The 18,705-nt window shown below is 38.4% G+C and overlaps 1 protein-coding gene across 1 annotated transcript in view; it reads left to right on the top strand.

Moving 5' to 3' along the window:
- frmd3 (FERM domain containing 3) overlaps positions 1 to 18,705 on the top strand; it is a 74,959-nt gene that overhangs the window by 17,994 nt on the left and 38,260 nt on the right. The window contains exons 2-8 of the mRNA XM_056246840.1: positions 2,251 to 2,355; positions 8,966 to 9,008; positions 9,640 to 9,718; positions 15,866 to 15,963; positions 16,304 to 16,427; positions 16,747 to 16,834; positions 16,979 to 17,067. Coding sequence (XP_056102815.1) covers positions 2,251 to 2,355; positions 8,966 to 9,008; positions 9,640 to 9,718; positions 15,866 to 15,963; positions 16,304 to 16,427; positions 16,747 to 16,834; positions 16,979 to 17,067 — 626 coding nt within the window. The remainder of the gene's footprint in view (positions 1 to 2,250; positions 2,356 to 8,965; positions 9,009 to 9,639; positions 9,719 to 15,865; positions 15,964 to 16,303; positions 16,428 to 16,746; positions 16,835 to 16,978; positions 17,068 to 18,705) is intronic.

Raw genomic sequence — 18,705 nt, 5'->3', positions numbered from 1 at the left:
TTGTTTTTTTTTCAAATGTAAAACCCAAGTAGAGGCAACAAGATATAAGACCAGGCAGATAGAGGGCTAAAATATTAATAATATGAAGATTCTAATATACTAATATTAATGAAAATAAATATAATTGAAAGGTTTATTTATAAATATAAAACCATTAAGGTCTGATATTGCACTTTCAAATCATGGTTCTTTATGGAACCTTATAAAAAAGGGTTCTATTTAGCACCACAAATGTTTCTGCTCTTCGAAGAACCCTAATTTGGTACTGTTTAGAACTATTTTTCTTAAGAGAGTACTTACCATAGTAATAACAGTAAATTATGCATAATTACATGCAACTAACCCTCCACCAAATCCTAATCCTACCCTAACCCTTCTTCAGTAAGTATGTATTTAATTAATATTACTCAGTACTTAAATATATAATTACATTGTAACAATGACACCTTAAAATAAAGTGTTACTATAAAGTGTTACCAAATGTAGTTCTTTCTGTCATTGTAAGAGAAGAAATATTGTAATGATATGAGACATTCTCTTCTTAATTCGATCCAGTGTAATGCTTGATCCACATTTCACATTTTAAAATGTGCATTTTAAATTGAAGTGTGCTATAGCAGCCTGCGTCACAGGTAATAACAGCAAGGTCAAAAGCTGATGGTCATCAGAGCTGAACCAGAGCTGCTCAGTCGAGCACACAGAGACACTGTCCTGTATGAGACCATAAGCCCATCATCACTCACTGCAGAATGATGTGTTTGGAGCAGGGGAGCTGCCTGTCCTGACCCTGCAACCCCTTGATTGGATCTAAATCTAAACCATATTAATGTTTTAAACATGTAATTTTAAATTATAATTATATAAAATGTATTGCAAAAATTGTAAATGTATTTTCAGTTACACATTTTCCAACATGAGATTCCCAAACATTAAAGGCCCACTGAAGTGCCTTGAAACGTGCAGTATTATTCCATGTGTTGAGGTAATTTCCACTGAAACAGGAAGACAGGAAGGCATCTCCTCCTTTTTTAAAATAGCCAATAGCGTTTCGTTTATATCACAGCTTGACCAAGAGCTGTTGATCTCAGTAAAGCCGCATTTGACTGCGTATGATAGCCACAGTCTAATAGATTCCCCTTTAATATTTAATATGAAACTGTTAGTAAAGCAAAACAGTGAACATAATCAAGAATGTGCTGTTTGAAAAGTGTAATTTATGTTGGTGTTATCTCTTCTACTTATCGAGTATGTCTAATCGTTTCTCCTCCATCGCTTTAAAATACAGCATTCTGTGCAGAATTTAAATGGGTCCGATACGTTTTGTGGTCTGCACCACATATGATGCGCTCTGTGCTATCATGTCTCCGGACCGGAGCTGCGGCTGTTCGCTTGACAATAACGTGAAACCAGACTTCATTCGCCCCAATGGAAAGCACAATGTTTGAATCATTCCCTATAGAGCACTATGTGCCATTCACCATGTAGAAAATAGTAAATGTGTGAACAAGTGATGATTTTCGCCACAGCTTCAATGCCTATTTATAATGTAGGGGGCGGAGCTTCATATTCTAGAGAGCATTTCGAATCATTGATCCATATTGGCGTAAGTGAGAGACTGTAAGTTTATAGAATACTAGCTTATAGATAACATAATAAAAGCCTAAAATCTTCATTTTTGAATTCATTTGGACTTTATGAACATAAAGCATTTCTAGCTTCATTTGAGGTCAGTCAGTCATTGCTGAAAATAAATACTTGTGGTTCAGTGAGAGAGTCAGATGTTGATTCAGTAGCAGCTCTGGACCAGAGCCTCTGGTGGATTCATTGAGTTCATTCAGTAAAGGATTTGTCAGACTGATTCAAACCAATAAAGTGAGTCTTTTGTGCTGTTCAATAAAAGAACCTGCTCGTAAGTCATTTTTTCATTAATCGGACTACATTGGTTGAAGCATTGTGCTTTTTATTGTGCTGTAGTTAAATGTTTTTCATAACAATCATATTTAGTATATTAAGAAATATTGACCTGTCATATAAAAAATTTTTTTTCTGGTTTTCCCCCTGTATATTAGTGTATTTTTTCCCCTCTTGTAAATCAATGAACTTATTTTACACACAACGGTCAATATTATGATACTGTCAATATATTCACGAGAACTAGCTGGCTCACTATTATATTTTATCTTAAATCTCTGCTGTAATCATGTGATTTGGTTTTGATTTTTATTCCTTTGATTTTTCTTTCCTCCACAGAGAGACACTAAAGGGCAGTTTCTCTTGGATCATGTGTGTAACTACTACAGCCTGCTGGAGAAAGATTACTTTGGCATCAGATATGTGGATCCAGAGAAACAAAGGGTAACTACACATTCACCACTCGGGGGCCCAATATTCATTAAATAAATTCTGACCTAAAAGTTCATTATAACTTCAGCAGATATACTGTGGCTCCAACATAAAACGCATCAAAACAAGTCAAGTCACCTTCATTTATATAGCGCTTTAAACAATATGGACTGTTTCAAAGCAGCTTTACATTGATAATAGGAAATTAAAGTAACAGAGATTGTTTTGGCTTTACAGCAGCTCTAGAATAAAGTTATTGTCCAGCTAAAGTTAGTTTTGATCGATTCCCTTCCGATGCAAAGATCATTAGTTATTAACTTAGGGGCCGCTTACACGTCACAGTTCTAACAGAAACCCTTAACGTGCTCCGGCCCGCTCATCCGCATAACAACAGTGCCTGGTGGCTCGAGAGCGCAAACCTTGAAATAGGTTCCAAAGTGCAAGCCTTAAAGAAAAAATAAATAAATTATATATACAGTATATATATATATATATATATATATATATACAGGTCCTTCTCAAAAAAATAGCATATTGTGATAAAGTTCATTATTTTCCATACTGTAATGATACAAATTAAACTTTCATATATTTTAGATTCATTGCACACCAACTGAAATATTTCAGGTCTTTTATTGTTTTAATGATGATGATTTTGGCATACAGCTCATGAAAACCCAAAATTCCTGTCTCAAAAAATTAGCATATCATGAAAAGGGTCTCTAAACGAGCTATTAACCTAATCATCTGAATCAACTAATTAACTCTAAATACCTGCAAAAGATTCCTGAGGCTTTTAAAAACTCCCAGCCTGTTTCATTACTCAAAACCGCAATCATGGGTAAGACTGCCGACCTGACTGCTGTCCAGAAGGCCATCATTGACACCCTCAAGCAAGAGGGTAAGACACAGAAAGAAATTTCTGAACAAATAGGCTGTTCCCTGAGTGCTGTATCTAGGCACCTCAGTGGGAAGTCTGTGGGAAGGAAAAAGTGTGGCAAAAAACGCTGCACAACGAGAAGAGGTGACCGGACCCTGAGGAAGATTGTGGAGAAGGACCGATTCCAGACCTTGGGGGACCTGCGGAAGCAGTGGACTGAGTCTGGAGTAGAAACATCCAGAGCCACCGTGCACAGGCGTGTGCAGGAAATGGGCTACAGGTGCCACATTCCCCAGGTCAAGCCACTTTTAAACCAGAAACAGCGGCAGAAGCGCCTGAGCTGGGCTACAGAGAAGCAGCACTGGACTGTTGCTCAGTTTTGCATGTCATTCGGAAATCAAGGTGCCAGAGTCTGGAGGAAGACTGGGGAGAAGGAAATGCCAAAATACCTGAAGTCCAGTGTCAAGTACCCACAGTCAGTGATGGTCTGGGGTGCCATGTCAGATGCTGGTGTTGGTCCACTGTGTTTTATCAAGGGCAGGGTCAATGCAGCTAGCTATCAGGAGATTTTGGAGCACTTCATGCTTCCATCTGCTGAAAAACTTTATGGAGATGAAGATTTCATTTTTCAGCACGACCTGGCACCTGCTCACAGTGCCAAAACCACTGGTAAATGGTTTACTGACCATGGTATTACTGTGCTCAATTGGCCTGCCTACTCTCCTGACCTGAACCCCATAGAGAATCTGTGGGATATTGTGAAGAGAAAGTTGAGAGACGCAAGACCCAACACTCTGGATGAGCTTAAGGCCGCTATCGAAGCATCCTGGGCCTCCATAACACCTCAGCAGTGCCACAGGCTGATTGCCTCCATGCCACGCCACATTGAAGCAGTCATTTCTGCAAAAGGATTCCCGACCAAGTATTGACTATTGAGTGCATAACTGAACATAATTATTTGAAGGTTGACTTTTTTTTTTGTATTAAAAACACTTATTTTATTGGTCGGATGAAATATGCTAATTTTTTTTAGACAGGAATTTTGGGTTTTCATGAGCTGTATGCCAAAATCATCAGTATTAAAACAATAAATGACCTGAAATATTTCAGTTGGTGTGCAATGAATCTAAAATATATGAAAGTTTAATTTTTATCATTACATTATGGAAAATAATTAACTTTATCACAATATGCTAATTTTTTGAGAAGGACCTGTATATACATATATACTGTCTATATATATATATATATATATATATATATATATATATATATTTTATCTCTGCGCAAGCTTTAAAAAAAGTTTTTTCAAACCTGTGAAAACGCTGATGGCGTGCACATGCATATTACGTGTTTAGTCTATAGGTATGCGCGTTTGAATATATATGTGCACAGGCGTGTAGTCTTTCTTTACAAATTGTCCTCAACAAATTACTTTTCTGGCTCTAAAAATTTATAATACCAAATTATTTATCGCTTCCGAGTAGCCATGTGAACCAGAACTATTTTGACAACGTTTTATCTGTACAGAGGTAAAGGGAAGGAGAAGTGGAGAAGTCTCTCCTTCACAGGGGAGAGACTAGTTGAAACTTCAGGGCTGAGTTGTCGTCGTGTCCAGGCGCAGGTCCTTCATCAGATCTGGATGCGGCCTGGATCCGGCGGACTGCGGTAAACCTCGGGATAAACAGAGAGACTAATATTAGCCTAGATGCCATTCTTCTTATGATGTAATGAGTACATCAGGATTTATGGGGAGAGTTCCCGGATCCGGCTGACCTAATCTATGCAGCCTAACATTGAATTATAGAAGTTTATAATGTGTTATGTGTATGCTAGGTCAAAGAGATGTGTTTTTAGTCTAGATTTAAACTGACAGAGTGTGTCTGCTTCTCGGACAATGTTAGGAAGATTGTTCCAGAGGTTTGGTGCTAAATAGGAAAAGGATCTACCGCCAGCAGTCGATTTAGATATTCTAGGTATTATCAACTGGCCAGAATTTTGAGATCGCAATAGACGCGAAGGACTATAATGTGTTAAGAGCTCGCTCAAGTACTGGGGAGCCAAACCATTTAGTGCTTTTTAAGTAATCAGCAATATTTTAAAATGTATATGTTTAATAGGGAGCCAATGCAGTGTTGAAAGAACTGGGCTAATATGGTCATACTTCCTGGTTCTGGTAAGAACTCTAGCGGCTGCGTTTTGAACTAGCTGTAGTTTATTTATTAAGCGTGCAGGGCAACCACCCAGTAGTGCATTACAATAATCTAGCCTTGATGTCATGAACCCATGAACGAATTGTTCCGCATTTGTCATTGAGAGCATTTGACGTAATTTAGATATATTTTTAAGATGGAAGAATGCGGTTTTACAGATACTAGAAACGTGACTTTCAAATGAAAGATTGGTATCAAAGAGCACATCCAGGTTCCTAACCGACGACAAAGGTTTGACAAGGAAGCCATCAAGTGTTATACAGTATTCTAGGTTAGTACGTAAGGACGTTTTTTGTCCAATGATTAGAATCTCTGTTTTTTCAGAATTAAGTAGTAGGAAATTACTAGTCATCCAATTTTTTATATCGGCTATGCATTTCGTTAATTTTGTGAATTGGTAAGTTTCGTCAGGGCGTGAAGAAATATAGAGCTGAGTGTCATCAGCATAACAGTGAAAACTAATGCCATCCTTCCTAATGATATCTCCCAAGGGTAGCATGTACTGAGTGAATAGCAACGGTCCTAGTACTGAGCCTTGTGGTACTCCATACTGGTACTCAAGACATCTCTTCATTTACTGCTACAAACTGATAATGGTCAGATAAGTATGATTTAAACCATGCTAATGCAATTCCACTAATGCCAACATAATTTTCGAGTCTATTTAAAAGAATGTTGTGGTCAATGGTATCAAATAAGATCGAGTAACACTAATAGAGAGATACAGCCATGATCGGATGATAAGAGCAAATCATTTGTGACTCTAATGAGAGCTGTCTCAGTACTATGGTACGGTCTAAATCCTGACTGAAAATCCTCGCAGATACCATTTCTTTCTAAAAAGGAACACAGTTGTGAGGATACTGCCTTTTCTAGGATCTTCGACAGAAAAGGTTGATTCGAGATCGGCCTGTAATTGATTAATTCTGTAGGATCAAGTTGCGTTTTTTAACAAGTGGTTTAATCATAGCCAGCTTAAAAGTTTCTGGTACGTATCCTAATGACAAAGATGAATGAATGATATCAAGAAGAGGATCTATGACCTCTGGAAGCATCTCTTTCAATAGCTTAGTCGGAATAGGGTCTAACATACATGTTGTCGATTTAGATGATTTAACAAGTTTAGAAAATTCTTCCTCTCCTATAGCAATGAATGAATCGAATTTTTCATCAGGGAGACTGCAATGCACTGGCTGATGCAAAACTGTAGTAGACGGTTGCATAGTTATAATTTTCTCCCTGATATTATCAATCTTGTAAGAAGTTCATAAAGTCATTACTGCTGTGCTGCTTGGAAATGTCTGGGGTTGAAGCTTTATTTAACCTTAATTTAGCCACTGTTTCAAATAAATACATGTTTATTTTCTTCTAATAGGGATGAACAATAAGCAGATCTAGCAGTGTTTAAGTGTTCTGTACGCAATCGTGCTCTCTTTCCATGAAATGCAAAAAAACTTCCAGTTGCGCTCCATTTTTCTGGCTGCTCTCTTAAGGGCCTGAGGGTGTACCACGGCGTTGGATTATTTTCTTTAATCTTCTTTAAGCGCAAAGGAGCAACTAAAGTGCTGGAAAAGAGAGAGTCAAACGTTTCTGTCGCAATATTGAGTTCTTTTTAGCTATCTGGGATGCTTTGGAGATGAAACTGATGAGGAATGTTATTAATAAAGCTATCTTTAGTAGCAGAAGTGATAGGTCTAACATATTTGTAACACGGAGTCGGCTTTGCAGCCTTGGCTAAATGAAGTATACACAAGACTAGATAATGATCTGAGATGTCATCGCTCTGCTGCAGAACTTCAACGGCATCAACATTGATTCCATGTGATAATATTAGATCTAGAGTATGATTACGACAATGAGTAGGTCCCCAATGCATATTTTTCGTTATCTACATGTATATTAAAATCACCAACAATTAGGACTTTATCTGCAGCCAGTACTAACTCTGATAGAAAAATAGTAAATTATTTGATAAAGTCTGTATGGTGGCCTGTATACAGTAGCCAGCTCAAATTCTAAATGTGATTTATCATTTACATTAGATAGTGTTACATTAAGCACCAACATTTCAAATGAATTATATCTGAAACAAGACTTCTCAGTAATTCTGAAGATATTACTATAAATTACAGCTACACCTCCCCCTTTGCCTTTCAGACGAGGCTCATGTTTATAACAGTAACCCTGCGGGGTGGACTAATTTAAAGTAATGTAATCGTCTGGTTTTAGCCAGGTTTCTGTCAAACACAGCACACCTAGGTTATAATCTGTAATCATATAATTAACAATAAGTGCTTTTGAAGTAATATATAGGGATAGAATATTCAGTAACCCGAGCTTTATCATTTGTTCATTTGTATTATATCTGTTTTTATTTGTTTAACATCAATTACATTTTTACCCTTAAATGGGTATGGGAGTTTTTTGTATTTCCTATTTCGGGGAACAGACACAGTGTCTATATGATGATATCTAGGTGAAAGAGTCTATGTGATGGGATTTATCTGACCTCAGTGACGTGAGACAGCTAGCAGACGGTCGGTTTAGCCAGTCTGTCTGCTTCCTGACCTGGGCCCCAATTCATGTTTGAATCTGTGGAATCAAGTGGAATCCGCAATAAAATTCTGCACAAGCTTTTACAATAACTAAACCTCAAACATACATACAACTTAAAATCCTGTTTCCTGAGTGGCAAGTACAACACGGTTAAAAAATTTGTGGTCCGTAAGATTTTGTTTTTGAAAGAGGTCTTGGTTACATTTTATTTTAAGGTGACATTGTTATAGTGTAATTACACAAATAAGTGCATACTACATGTATGCCTACTTACTTTAGGGTTAAGATTAGGTTTAGGGTTTGGTTTAGGGTTAGTTACTTATAATTATGCAGAATTTACTGTTGTTAAGTATATGTAACCTTTAATTACACCTTAAACTAAAGTGTTACCAAAGTCTCTTATGCTCACCAAGGCTGCATTTATTTTTTCAAAAATACAGAAAAAACAGTAACACTGTGAAATTTTATATTTGAAAACATTTTTAAAAATTGTAAAAGTAATGTAAAAGTTTTTACTGACACTTTTGATCAATTTAACATCTAAAAATCTTTCTCACCCCAAACTTTTGAACAGTAATATAAACACTCGCAAATCTTACATGTACTTATTTCTGTACTATCACCAGATATTGTATCCTTAAGTAGCCTATCATACTGGCTTTAAATTCTGATAAAAGTTACCATGACAACCAACCAAGGGGTTTTACCCTACTGTATGCACGACAATGTTTCTTCAGTCGAGCAGAAAACCTCCCAGCAGAACTGTAGTGAATTATTTACAGTCATTTATGTTGTAATATTAATGCTCGCTATAGAAAAAAGGGATCGTTCATCAGTGGGAATGTTGTTTACGATCATTTCCCGAGCAGGATGCTTATCCAAAGTGCTTACCATAAACATTTTTGATTTGTCACCATCTTTACTCGTCAGTGCACAGAAGTGAATAATTTCTTTCTCTTGTCATTTTATACAGCATTGGTTGGACCCGAGCAAACCAGTAGTGAAACAGATGAAATGTAAGTTTCATTTATTTCGTTCTTGCCCTCAAGGTGGCAGCAAGTCACATTTACTTACTGTTGTTCGTGAATTTTTGACGGTGAAACCAGTTTCAATAGGAATTTTGCATAAGGTGGAAACATTTTCCAATGCATATTTCACAAAGGGTTCAAGTTGGTCACATGGTTGCTTTGACCAATATTAAGCTGCTTGGTTTGAAAGTGACTTAAACTGTGCATCTCTCATTGCTATTTAGAATAAACAATGGACTTTTTTGCCAATGTGACCGCGTCTTTACATAGGTAAAACATCACTCGCATTCAGAGATGTTTTATGTCGAATTACAGAAGGGAGGTGAATGAACACGTAGCAGACAAGTGACAGAGAGAGATCGTAGACAAAGTGACGTCAATGAAGTCAATCTTTCCCTTTGAGCTCTAAACTTCTCAGAGTCATTACGTTTATCTTTGAAGGCTTCATTTCATTCTTCACCAGAGGGGTTTCCCTCATCTCATGGATTAATATAATCATTTTAGCTCTCCTCATGCCCTTGGTTACAGTTCTCTGCATAATCTGTCTCACACTTACTGGCTTACGCTCAAGTTGTCTCTCTCTCCCCTCATCTGTTTGTTGATGTTGTGCTGTTTTCAGGTCACCAGCCATACACTATGTGCTTCAGGGTGAAGTTCTACCCTCAGGAGCCAATCAAGATCAAGGAAGAGCTGACAAGGTAACAGTTCTCTGATCTAATGTTCAAATTGCATTGGAAGGACATAAAAACAAGCCCGGCCAGTCACAGTATAAACAGCCCTGAATCGCTCAAGTCAAGTATATGAGATTGAGGATTTTCTGGAAGAGATTTGCATTTTTAAAACGCCTCCTGAGCAGATTGTTCCAGTTTCATTTGAAAGAGCATGTTTACTTTGTAGCTGAAGCCAGAACGGCTGATCGGTGGCTTCTTTCATGTCAAAGTAACCAATGTGATCTCATTACAGTGCATCTCACGAAACCTGTCAAGAACATGTACATTCATATTTCACTCCAAAATCAGAAGAAATGCGAAAATATATTTTGTTAAAAAAAATTTACAAAGCTTTTTTCATAAATTTTACGCACATAGACTAATATATAACAGCTACTGTATATAACTATTATATAACAGCTATAATCTATTGTCATTTGAAATGAAAATGTATTCTCTATACAGACACTGTATATCGTGTATTTAAATTAGTGCTGTTAAATCGATTATTCGTGAGATATTTATATATATATATATATATACTGTATATGTGTATGTATGCATTTATATGTACATATACACTCACCTAAAGGATTATTAGGAACACCTGTTCAATTTCTCATTAATGCAATTATCTAATCAACCAATCACATGGCAGTTGCTTCAATGCATTTAGGGGTGTGGTCCTGGTCAAGACAATCTCCTGAACTCCAAACTGAATGTCAGAATGGGAAAGAAAGGTGATTTAAGCAATTTTAAGCGTGGCATGGTTGTTGGTGCCAGATGGGCCGGTCTGAGTATTTCACAATCTGCTCAGTTACTGGGATTTTCACGCACAACCATTTCTAGGGTTTACAAAGAATGGTGTGAAAAGGGAAAAACATCCAGTATGCGGCAGTCCTGTGGGCGAAAATGCCTTGTTGATGCAAGAGGTCAGAGGAGAATGGGCCGACTTATTCAAGCTGATAGAAGAGCAACTTTGACTGAAATAACCACTCGTTACAACCGAGGTATGCAGCAAAGCATTTGTGAAGCCACAACACGCACAACCTTGTGGCGGATGGGCTACAACAGCAGAAGACCCCACCGGGTACCACTCATCTCCACTACAAATAGGAAAAAGAGGCTACAATTTGCAAGAGCTCACCAAAATTGGACAGTTGAAGACTGGAAAAATGTTGCCTGGTCTGATGAGTCTCGATTTCTGTTGAGACATTCAGATGGTAGAGTCAGAATTTGGCGTAAACAGAATGAGAACATGGATCCATCATGCTTTGTTACCACTGTGCAGGCTGGTGGTGGTGGTGTAATGGTGTGGGGGATGTTTTCTTGGCACACTTTAGGCCCCTTAGTGCCAATTGGGCATCGTTTAAATGCCACGGCCTACCTGAGCACTGTTTCTGACCATGTCCATCCCTTTATGGCCACCATGTACCCATCCTCTGATGGCTACTTCCAGCAGGATAATGCACCATGTCACAAAGCTCGAATCATTTCAAATTGGTTTCTTGAACATGACAATGAGTTCACTGTACTAAAATGGCCCCCACAGTCACCAGATCTCAACCCAAAAGAGCATCTTTGGGATGTGGTGGAACGGGAGCTTTGTGCCCTGGATGTGCATCCCACAAATCTCCATCAACTGCAAGATGCTATCCTATCAATATGGGCCAACATTTCTAAAGAATGCTTTCAGCACCTTGTTGAATCAATGCCACGTAGAATTAAGGCAGTTCTGAAGGCGAAAGGGGGTCAAACACAGTATTAGTATGGTGTTCCTAATAATCCTTTAGGTGAGTGTATATGTGTGTGTATATTGTCACAGGTGGGTGCAGCTAAACAGACGAAGAAAATGAATAAAGTTCCAACACCAAGTTTAATTTTTAATTAGTCAAGAACTTGTTTTTAGCTAGATTTGTAAAAGATTTTTCTTTTCATCATTTCAGACATCCTTATTTTTCCATAAATTAATATGAAAAATGTTTGCTCCTCAATTTTTATGTTAATAGGATTTTTTTTCCTCAAAAGGAAGCAAAAAAATATTCTGAATAGATTGTCAGTGTCAATGTGTGTCACATATTCCTCTCACATTATCAGAGAGCGACGTTCCAAGCACGAGCTTTGATTCCATCTCACTAATTCTCTCAAACACACACACACGTGCGCGCACAGACATCTGCACACATACACAAACACACACTCACAGATTGTTGGTGTGACTAAATCATTAGTGCTGGTCTCACAACATGGTGCTCAGTGTATGTACACCATCTGAACTGTCAAGATAAATGTGTTTGTCTTTCTCGATCTTCCACGGTTTCTCTGTGCGCTGGAAAACGAGAATGTTCCTGTGGCCAGACAGAAGCTTTAGAGAGAGCGAGGCGTATGTGTGTGAGAGGGAGCCCAGGTGGTCTGAGTTTAAATGGTTTCATCCTGTGAAAGAGAAAGCAAGGGTTTGAGATGGACAAGAGATGCATTAATGTGCCAGTTCATGCTATTTTCCGCTCCATACTAGAGTTTTTCCTGTTAAAGCTGCTTGACACAGAAAACAACTATATATATTTGTCCTACCGCTCTCTCTCTCTTTAATATTTAATATAAAGAATGGATTTGAGAGCAGTGGGTTACACAGAGCGAGAATGGAGAAGACACATGCAAGTGCACAAAAGCATGATGCAAACGTTTGGCAAATGCATTGCAGTTCCGTCATACAAACTTTAGAAATCACCATGAAATCCAAATGGACCCTGTTATTTTTATTGTGAATGATTAATATATGGTCAGTGCACATTATTCCAATGCTAAAAAAAAGTTTAGTTAAAGAACTTGCTTCCACCTCTGAAATTACTTCACTGGATAATATCAAGCCCCTCTATTGACCTAATTATTTTTTCCTTGAATATCATGTTTCACTTGGAAATGTGTCTCATCACCTTGCCAAGAAGTGCACTTAATTGTATTGAATGTGCACTTGTATTTCAAATGTCCTTGTTTAAAAAAAAAAAACCTGTACTTGCAGATAATGTCATTTTAATGAAATAATGTTTTCACACTTGAAAAAAAGTGCACTTTGTAATAATGTACAATTAAAATTTTTACTTTAAAGTATTTTTTCAATCATAATGTTTTAATATTTTTCTCATGCTTTAAAAAGTACACTTATTTTGATGTGTTGACAAACATACTAAAGCACATTAGTACTTAATTATAATTTTATCTCTAGTTTGTTATTAAATATTAAATTTAAAGTTAACATATTTTAAAATGTACTAAATTGCAAATTCATATTTACAAATGTGTAGTTACAAATATATTGAAATACATGACTTAGAAGTTTCAGTAGACATTTAAGTATATAGTTTGCCATGATTGCTTGTCAGTACATTCACACTTTAACCATGTTTTAAAAACAATAGAAGTTATCATAGAATTACATATGAAGAAGATCTACTTAAGTTCTATTTGGGTTACTACAAAATTCAACTAATTGCATTTATTAAAACGCTAAATTATAATACAATTTAATTTAATTGCAATTAACATGTAATTAAGTGTCTAAAAGCTTTGTATTCAGTTTGCATTTAAGTACTGTATATTCGTTTAATGTAGATTATTTTCATAACAAGTACTCTTTTTTTAATGTATGCTAAAGTGCACTTCTTTTTTTTCAAAGGGAAGTGAAATAGATTTTAAATTCCGTTTGCACTTGTCCTCTCTTAAATAATGTAGAGCCATTGTGCATTTTAAAGTTTGACCATAATTCAAAAAAAATACATATACTGTATATTGAGCTCCTACTGTACATACGTAGAACACAACCAAATGCACTTTTTTGGTACTTTGTTAAAAATGAAGTACAGATTCTCATTGGGATTATGTTCTATTTATATCATGCTGTACTTATGTTATAAGTGCATGTCCGTATTCCGTCTTAAATGTCATTGTCAGTTCAGACTTACCTCTGTGAGGTGTGTCATGTGCACTTATTTTTAGGCCTTACAAACGTAACATTTCTTAAAGGAAACAGTAGTGTTGAGTGCTCAGTTATGTTAGTGTACTAAAGCAGGGCTAGTTTGCCAGTGAGCACAGACCATCTGGTAGACTTCTCTGCTCTGAAAATCAGAAGAGGATGCCAGAACTGAATGGTATCAAAATGTTATTTTTATTAAATACCAGCCAATTGCGAAACTAGAAGGTCATTCTACAGCTGTCAAACTTTGAGACATAGCATCCTGTTCAGTAAACTGCTGTTTTAGATGTTCCACACATTTCAGTAGGATTTTGGGGTGCTGTTATTGTTACTGGTGTGTTTGTGCTTATTACTCTGCAGGACAGATCACCTGCCACATTAAGGCACATTTTGACAGGATGTAAGGTGGCTCTTAGCCAGGGTCGGTTTACTTGGCGCCATGACCAAGTACTGCGATGTTTGGCTTTAGCATCGGAAGGCAAGCGTAACATGACCAACAAGTTGCCGCCTGTTCTAGCAAAACATTACACACAGAAGACAATACTCCTCCGCCCAGGCGAGCAACCACCAAGAAAAGGTGTTAAAAACAATTCTTGCCCAGGACAACTGGAAGCTGCTGGGGACTGGAAAATGCTGGCTGATCTTGATCAACGGCTTATTTTTCCACCTGAGATTGCCACCACTAACCTACGACCAGATATTGTTTTGTGGTCTGGATCAGCACACATTGTTCAACTGATAGAGTTAACAGTGCCATGGGAGGATGCGGTAGATGAGGCATATGAGAGGAAGAAACTGCGGTATGCTCATCTGGCCACTGAAGCAGAACAGCGAGGATGGAGAGTCCAGGTTTACCCAGTGGAAGTGGGTTGTCGAGGTTTTGTGGCACACTCTACAACCCGGTTCCTCAGAGACGTCGGATTCAGTGGCCAAGAGTTGCGTCGCACAGTAAAGAACTTATCTGAAGCAGCAGAGAGGAGCAGCAACTGGCTGTGGTTGAGACGGAAATATTCTGGCTGGCTGTGTACAGGCCGCCACGCTACGGTTTCGTAGAATTCTTGAAAAACTCAAAGAGTCTGTTGGTTTATTTGTATAGTTTGCATAGTAAGTACAGTTATTACGTTCCTGTGTATATTGCGTGAATGAGGGTTGGTGTTTGGGCAGATATTGTGTTTTGCGGTAGGTAGTATGCCATACGGAACCGTTGCCACTGAACCTACTTTAACGAAGACAGTGGGGCTCGACAGCCTTAGTCAAACGGGTTGGCGCGTATAGTTGGATTGTGAGATTGTGGTTAGGTCACATGTGAACTACGAGGAAGGAGCAACCTCAGCAGCAGGAGGGATGTAGAGGTCAGTAAGCTGGGCTGAGTTGAGTGGGGGACGGAGGGGGGTGACTCTGGGACGCCAGAGTCACTGTCGAGCCCTCTTGAGGTGTTGTGGGCTAGTCGACGAAACACTGAGGACGGAAGGTGCCCAGAGAAATGTCCCCTACTCGGCTCAATCCAGACGGTTGTCGTGCTGGTCCACTGGGGAGACCACACTGTAGTTGCAGCCGTCGTGTGTGCTGACGCGCCAAGTACACTGCAGTCGTTAACGCCGGACAGAAGGAGATTCACATCACCATATGGAAAGAAGCGTAAATGGATGGAGAAGCATAGGTTACTGTAAAGCTACGTCTTAGTTTGTGCTGATCTTGGCGAAAGCCGAGTACAAACCAGCATGAATTTTTAACATCTACTCTCGTGTAATGGAAATCATTATGTCCTTCACATTGGTTTTTTTTAGATCCAAGTGTGAACAGCAAAAATCACACTGAACCTGACGTTTTCAACTATGTTCAATTCTATTTTTTTTTACGTCATTCTAAGTTGACAATCATTACCGTGCACATGATTTGCCCTTAATAATAAAATTATTTATGAATTGAACTGTATGACGTTGCAAAAACATAAAGTTTGCACTTAAGTATATTCTTTGAAACTTTATTGTTTACGTAATAAGTGCTCTTTTTGAAAGAATGCTAAAGTGAAGTAAAGGACTTCTTTTTCACAAGGCTTTTAGTGTGAATGCAGCCAAAGAGAAAGAATCCATGGTGAATGATTCATGTTGAAATAACACTAAGACTCTTTTGAAATATCTCCTCTCTTGTTGTTTCTCTGTCAGGTACCTTCTGTACCTACAGTTGAAGAGAGACGTGTACCACGGTAGGCTTTTATGTCCGTTCGCCGATGCTGCGTATCTTGGAGCCTGTATAGTGCAGGGTAAGAATACAACTTCATCTACAACCAATCACACATTTCATTACATTGTGTTCTGCAACCAAAGCTTGAATATTATTTGATTGATAGCACCAGTAGCATGGTGTTCCTGAGCAATTTTCTTCTGGAAGCTTTTTAACTAATGAGCAGTCATATTTCAAACCTCTTTCCATATTTTCTTGCTCAAAGTGAACAACAAAGAGAGTTTCTAATGAATATGAACCTCATTTAGACCAGGAACAGATGAGAGTCTCTTGTTCTAGATACACAGGTATCTTAATAGGCTCTTTAGCTTTTTCATGTGGTTATTTGATGATTTTTAAGGCTGTTTGTCTTGTTCTAGCTGAACTTGGGGACTATGATCCTGAGGAACATCCTGTTGACTACATCAGCGACTTCAAGCTCTTCCCCAAACAGTCCCTCAAACTAGAGCGCAAAATCATAGAGATCCACCAAAATGAGCTGAGGTGAGAGAACAAAAATTAAGCTGTCTGCCAATTGGAGTTCTACATTTATTTGTGCTATACAACTGTTCAAAAGTTTGAGGTCAGTATGATTATTTCATGTTTGAAAGTAGTCTCTTATGCTCACCAATGCTGCCTTTATTTGATCATAAATACAGCAAAAACAGTAATATTGTGAAATATTATTACATTTTAAAATGCTTTCAGTTAAAACAACTTAAACATGCATTTTAGTCTGGACCTTGGCTTAAGCCTTGTCTGTGAAACCAGGGGTTTATGTAGTTGGAGATCTTAGATTGTAAAATTACCATTGTTTCTGTAGGGGACAGTGTCCTGCACTCGCCGAGTTAAACCTTCTTCAGAGGGCCTACACACTAGACACATATGGAGTGGACCCACACCCGTGCAAGGTACTGACTCACCTCAGAAACGTACAAAATATCTATTATATACTGCATCTAGTATCTACGAAATATCTAGTATTAAATACATATAAAATACAATATATATAGCTAAAACATCATAAATCTGATCTTTGATTTAATTTGTTTCAGGATTTCACAGGATCCACAGCTTTCCTGGGATTCACTGCAAGAGGGTTTGTAGTTTTCCAGGGAAATAAGAGGATACATCTTTTAAAATGGTAACTTTAAAAAACATCTTATCATTAGCTGCACTCTCAGATTCACTCTCCATCTCCACCTCATCCTACTCAGTGTAGTTTAGTGTAAGGTGCGGTCACAAAAATGTCAAAAAGGTCCATTGTCTATTGTCAGTTGTGTAGTGATGTAGCACAGCTCACACAGAAGCCACTTTTAAAACAAGAAGCTTTCTGTTGGTCAACGTGGCAAATCCCCCTGTTGTGAAATTCCCAATCACGTGGATTCCTATTGAATTGACTGGATTTCACCTGCAAAAATTCTGCAAAAAGTCTAGTGTCCACTTTCCAGTTTTTTCTGGAAAGAAACACCCAGTTATAGACTGTTCACATGATAACTACAATGATAACTATCACTGTAAAGTTTCTTTCGTTCTAATTCTTTGAGAATAGAGGCGTCCACATCACAACTATAACAAAAATGAAACTGAGGTACAATATAGTTGGAATCACTAAAAAGGCATAAAAGGCATGAATACAAACATTGACAGCCAATCAGAATCCACCCAAATTTAAAGAATGTTTAAGTGTAGTGTGTTTCTCTTTCTCTGGTGTTTATTAAAAGTGTATTTATTTGTGTATTCTGCATCACGCATCATCTTTATTCGACTCGCTGCATGCAACCATGACAGAATAAAGGATTTAAATGGAAAAAAGGAATGGATATTCCAGCTGTACACCTGCTTCTCCTTGAACAAGAGGATCGTTCCCTCGAGGACCACACAAGGGATTTTTTAGATCTGCCATGCCTGACTCAATATCAGGACCACTCGCTCTGCAGTTTTATAACACACCAGCCTCAACAAGTGGTCCAAGACATGCCTGCCCATGTAAGGTCCTTGAGGGAGTTTTGGCGAATATGTGGAGTGGGTACTTGTCAGATGCGACTAATTCACTATTCACTGTCTGCCTCGCTGATGAAGACATCGCCAGTCCCACTCCGGACCCAGAGCCCAGCCAGCCTTCAGCCATGCTGTATCACGCTACGAAGATAGAGCCAGAGTGATTGCCAGAGGCCACGTTCGTCCTGGAGCCCGAGCCTATTACAGAGTCTGAACAGGTGTGTGAGCTGGAAACAGCATCCATCACTGAGTAAATATTAGTTTCCATTGAGGGGATGGATTGGAGCCCCACCCACACTCCCGTTGCTGAGAGGCAATCAATGAGGTGGGTTCCCAAGGAATTATAATTTGATGAGCTGGATAATGAAATGTTTCAAGGTCCCCAGTCTCCGCTGGTCCTGTCTAGTCCCAAATTGTCTTTGTATCTGCTGGTTCAGCCCAGTTCCAAGTCATCTTCATCTCTGCTGGTTCAGCCCAGTTCTACCAGAAAGACTCGTGAGATAGAATAATGTACAAAGCATTAATTTATTGACAGCCCAGCAAGCAATTATTTATAAAGGCCCCGTCCGTAGTGCATAATCCGAGAGCTGCGGATCTGCATTTCCTGCCTGAAGATGAAGGCAGGGGTGCAGCCGACCCCCGGGGAGGCATGGACAGGACCATCCTGGTGGTGGTGGGGAGGGTGCAGGTAATTGTTGCGTCAGCATCTGCGAACTCAAACATGTGTAAGTGCCGATCCTTTATACAGCAAGTATTAGGACATGATTGGATAGATGTGAAG

Source organism: Rhinichthys klamathensis, unplaced genomic scaffold (assembly GCF_029890125.1).
Source record: "Rhinichthys klamathensis goyatoka isolate OS25496 unplaced genomic scaffold, OSU_Roscu_1.1 h1tg000040l_1, whole genome shotgun sequence".
NCBI classification, from domain to species: domain Eukaryota; kingdom Metazoa; phylum Chordata; class Actinopteri; order Cypriniformes; family Leuciscidae; genus Rhinichthys; species Rhinichthys klamathensis.
This window is presented reverse-complemented; position numbering and strand designations above follow the sequence as displayed.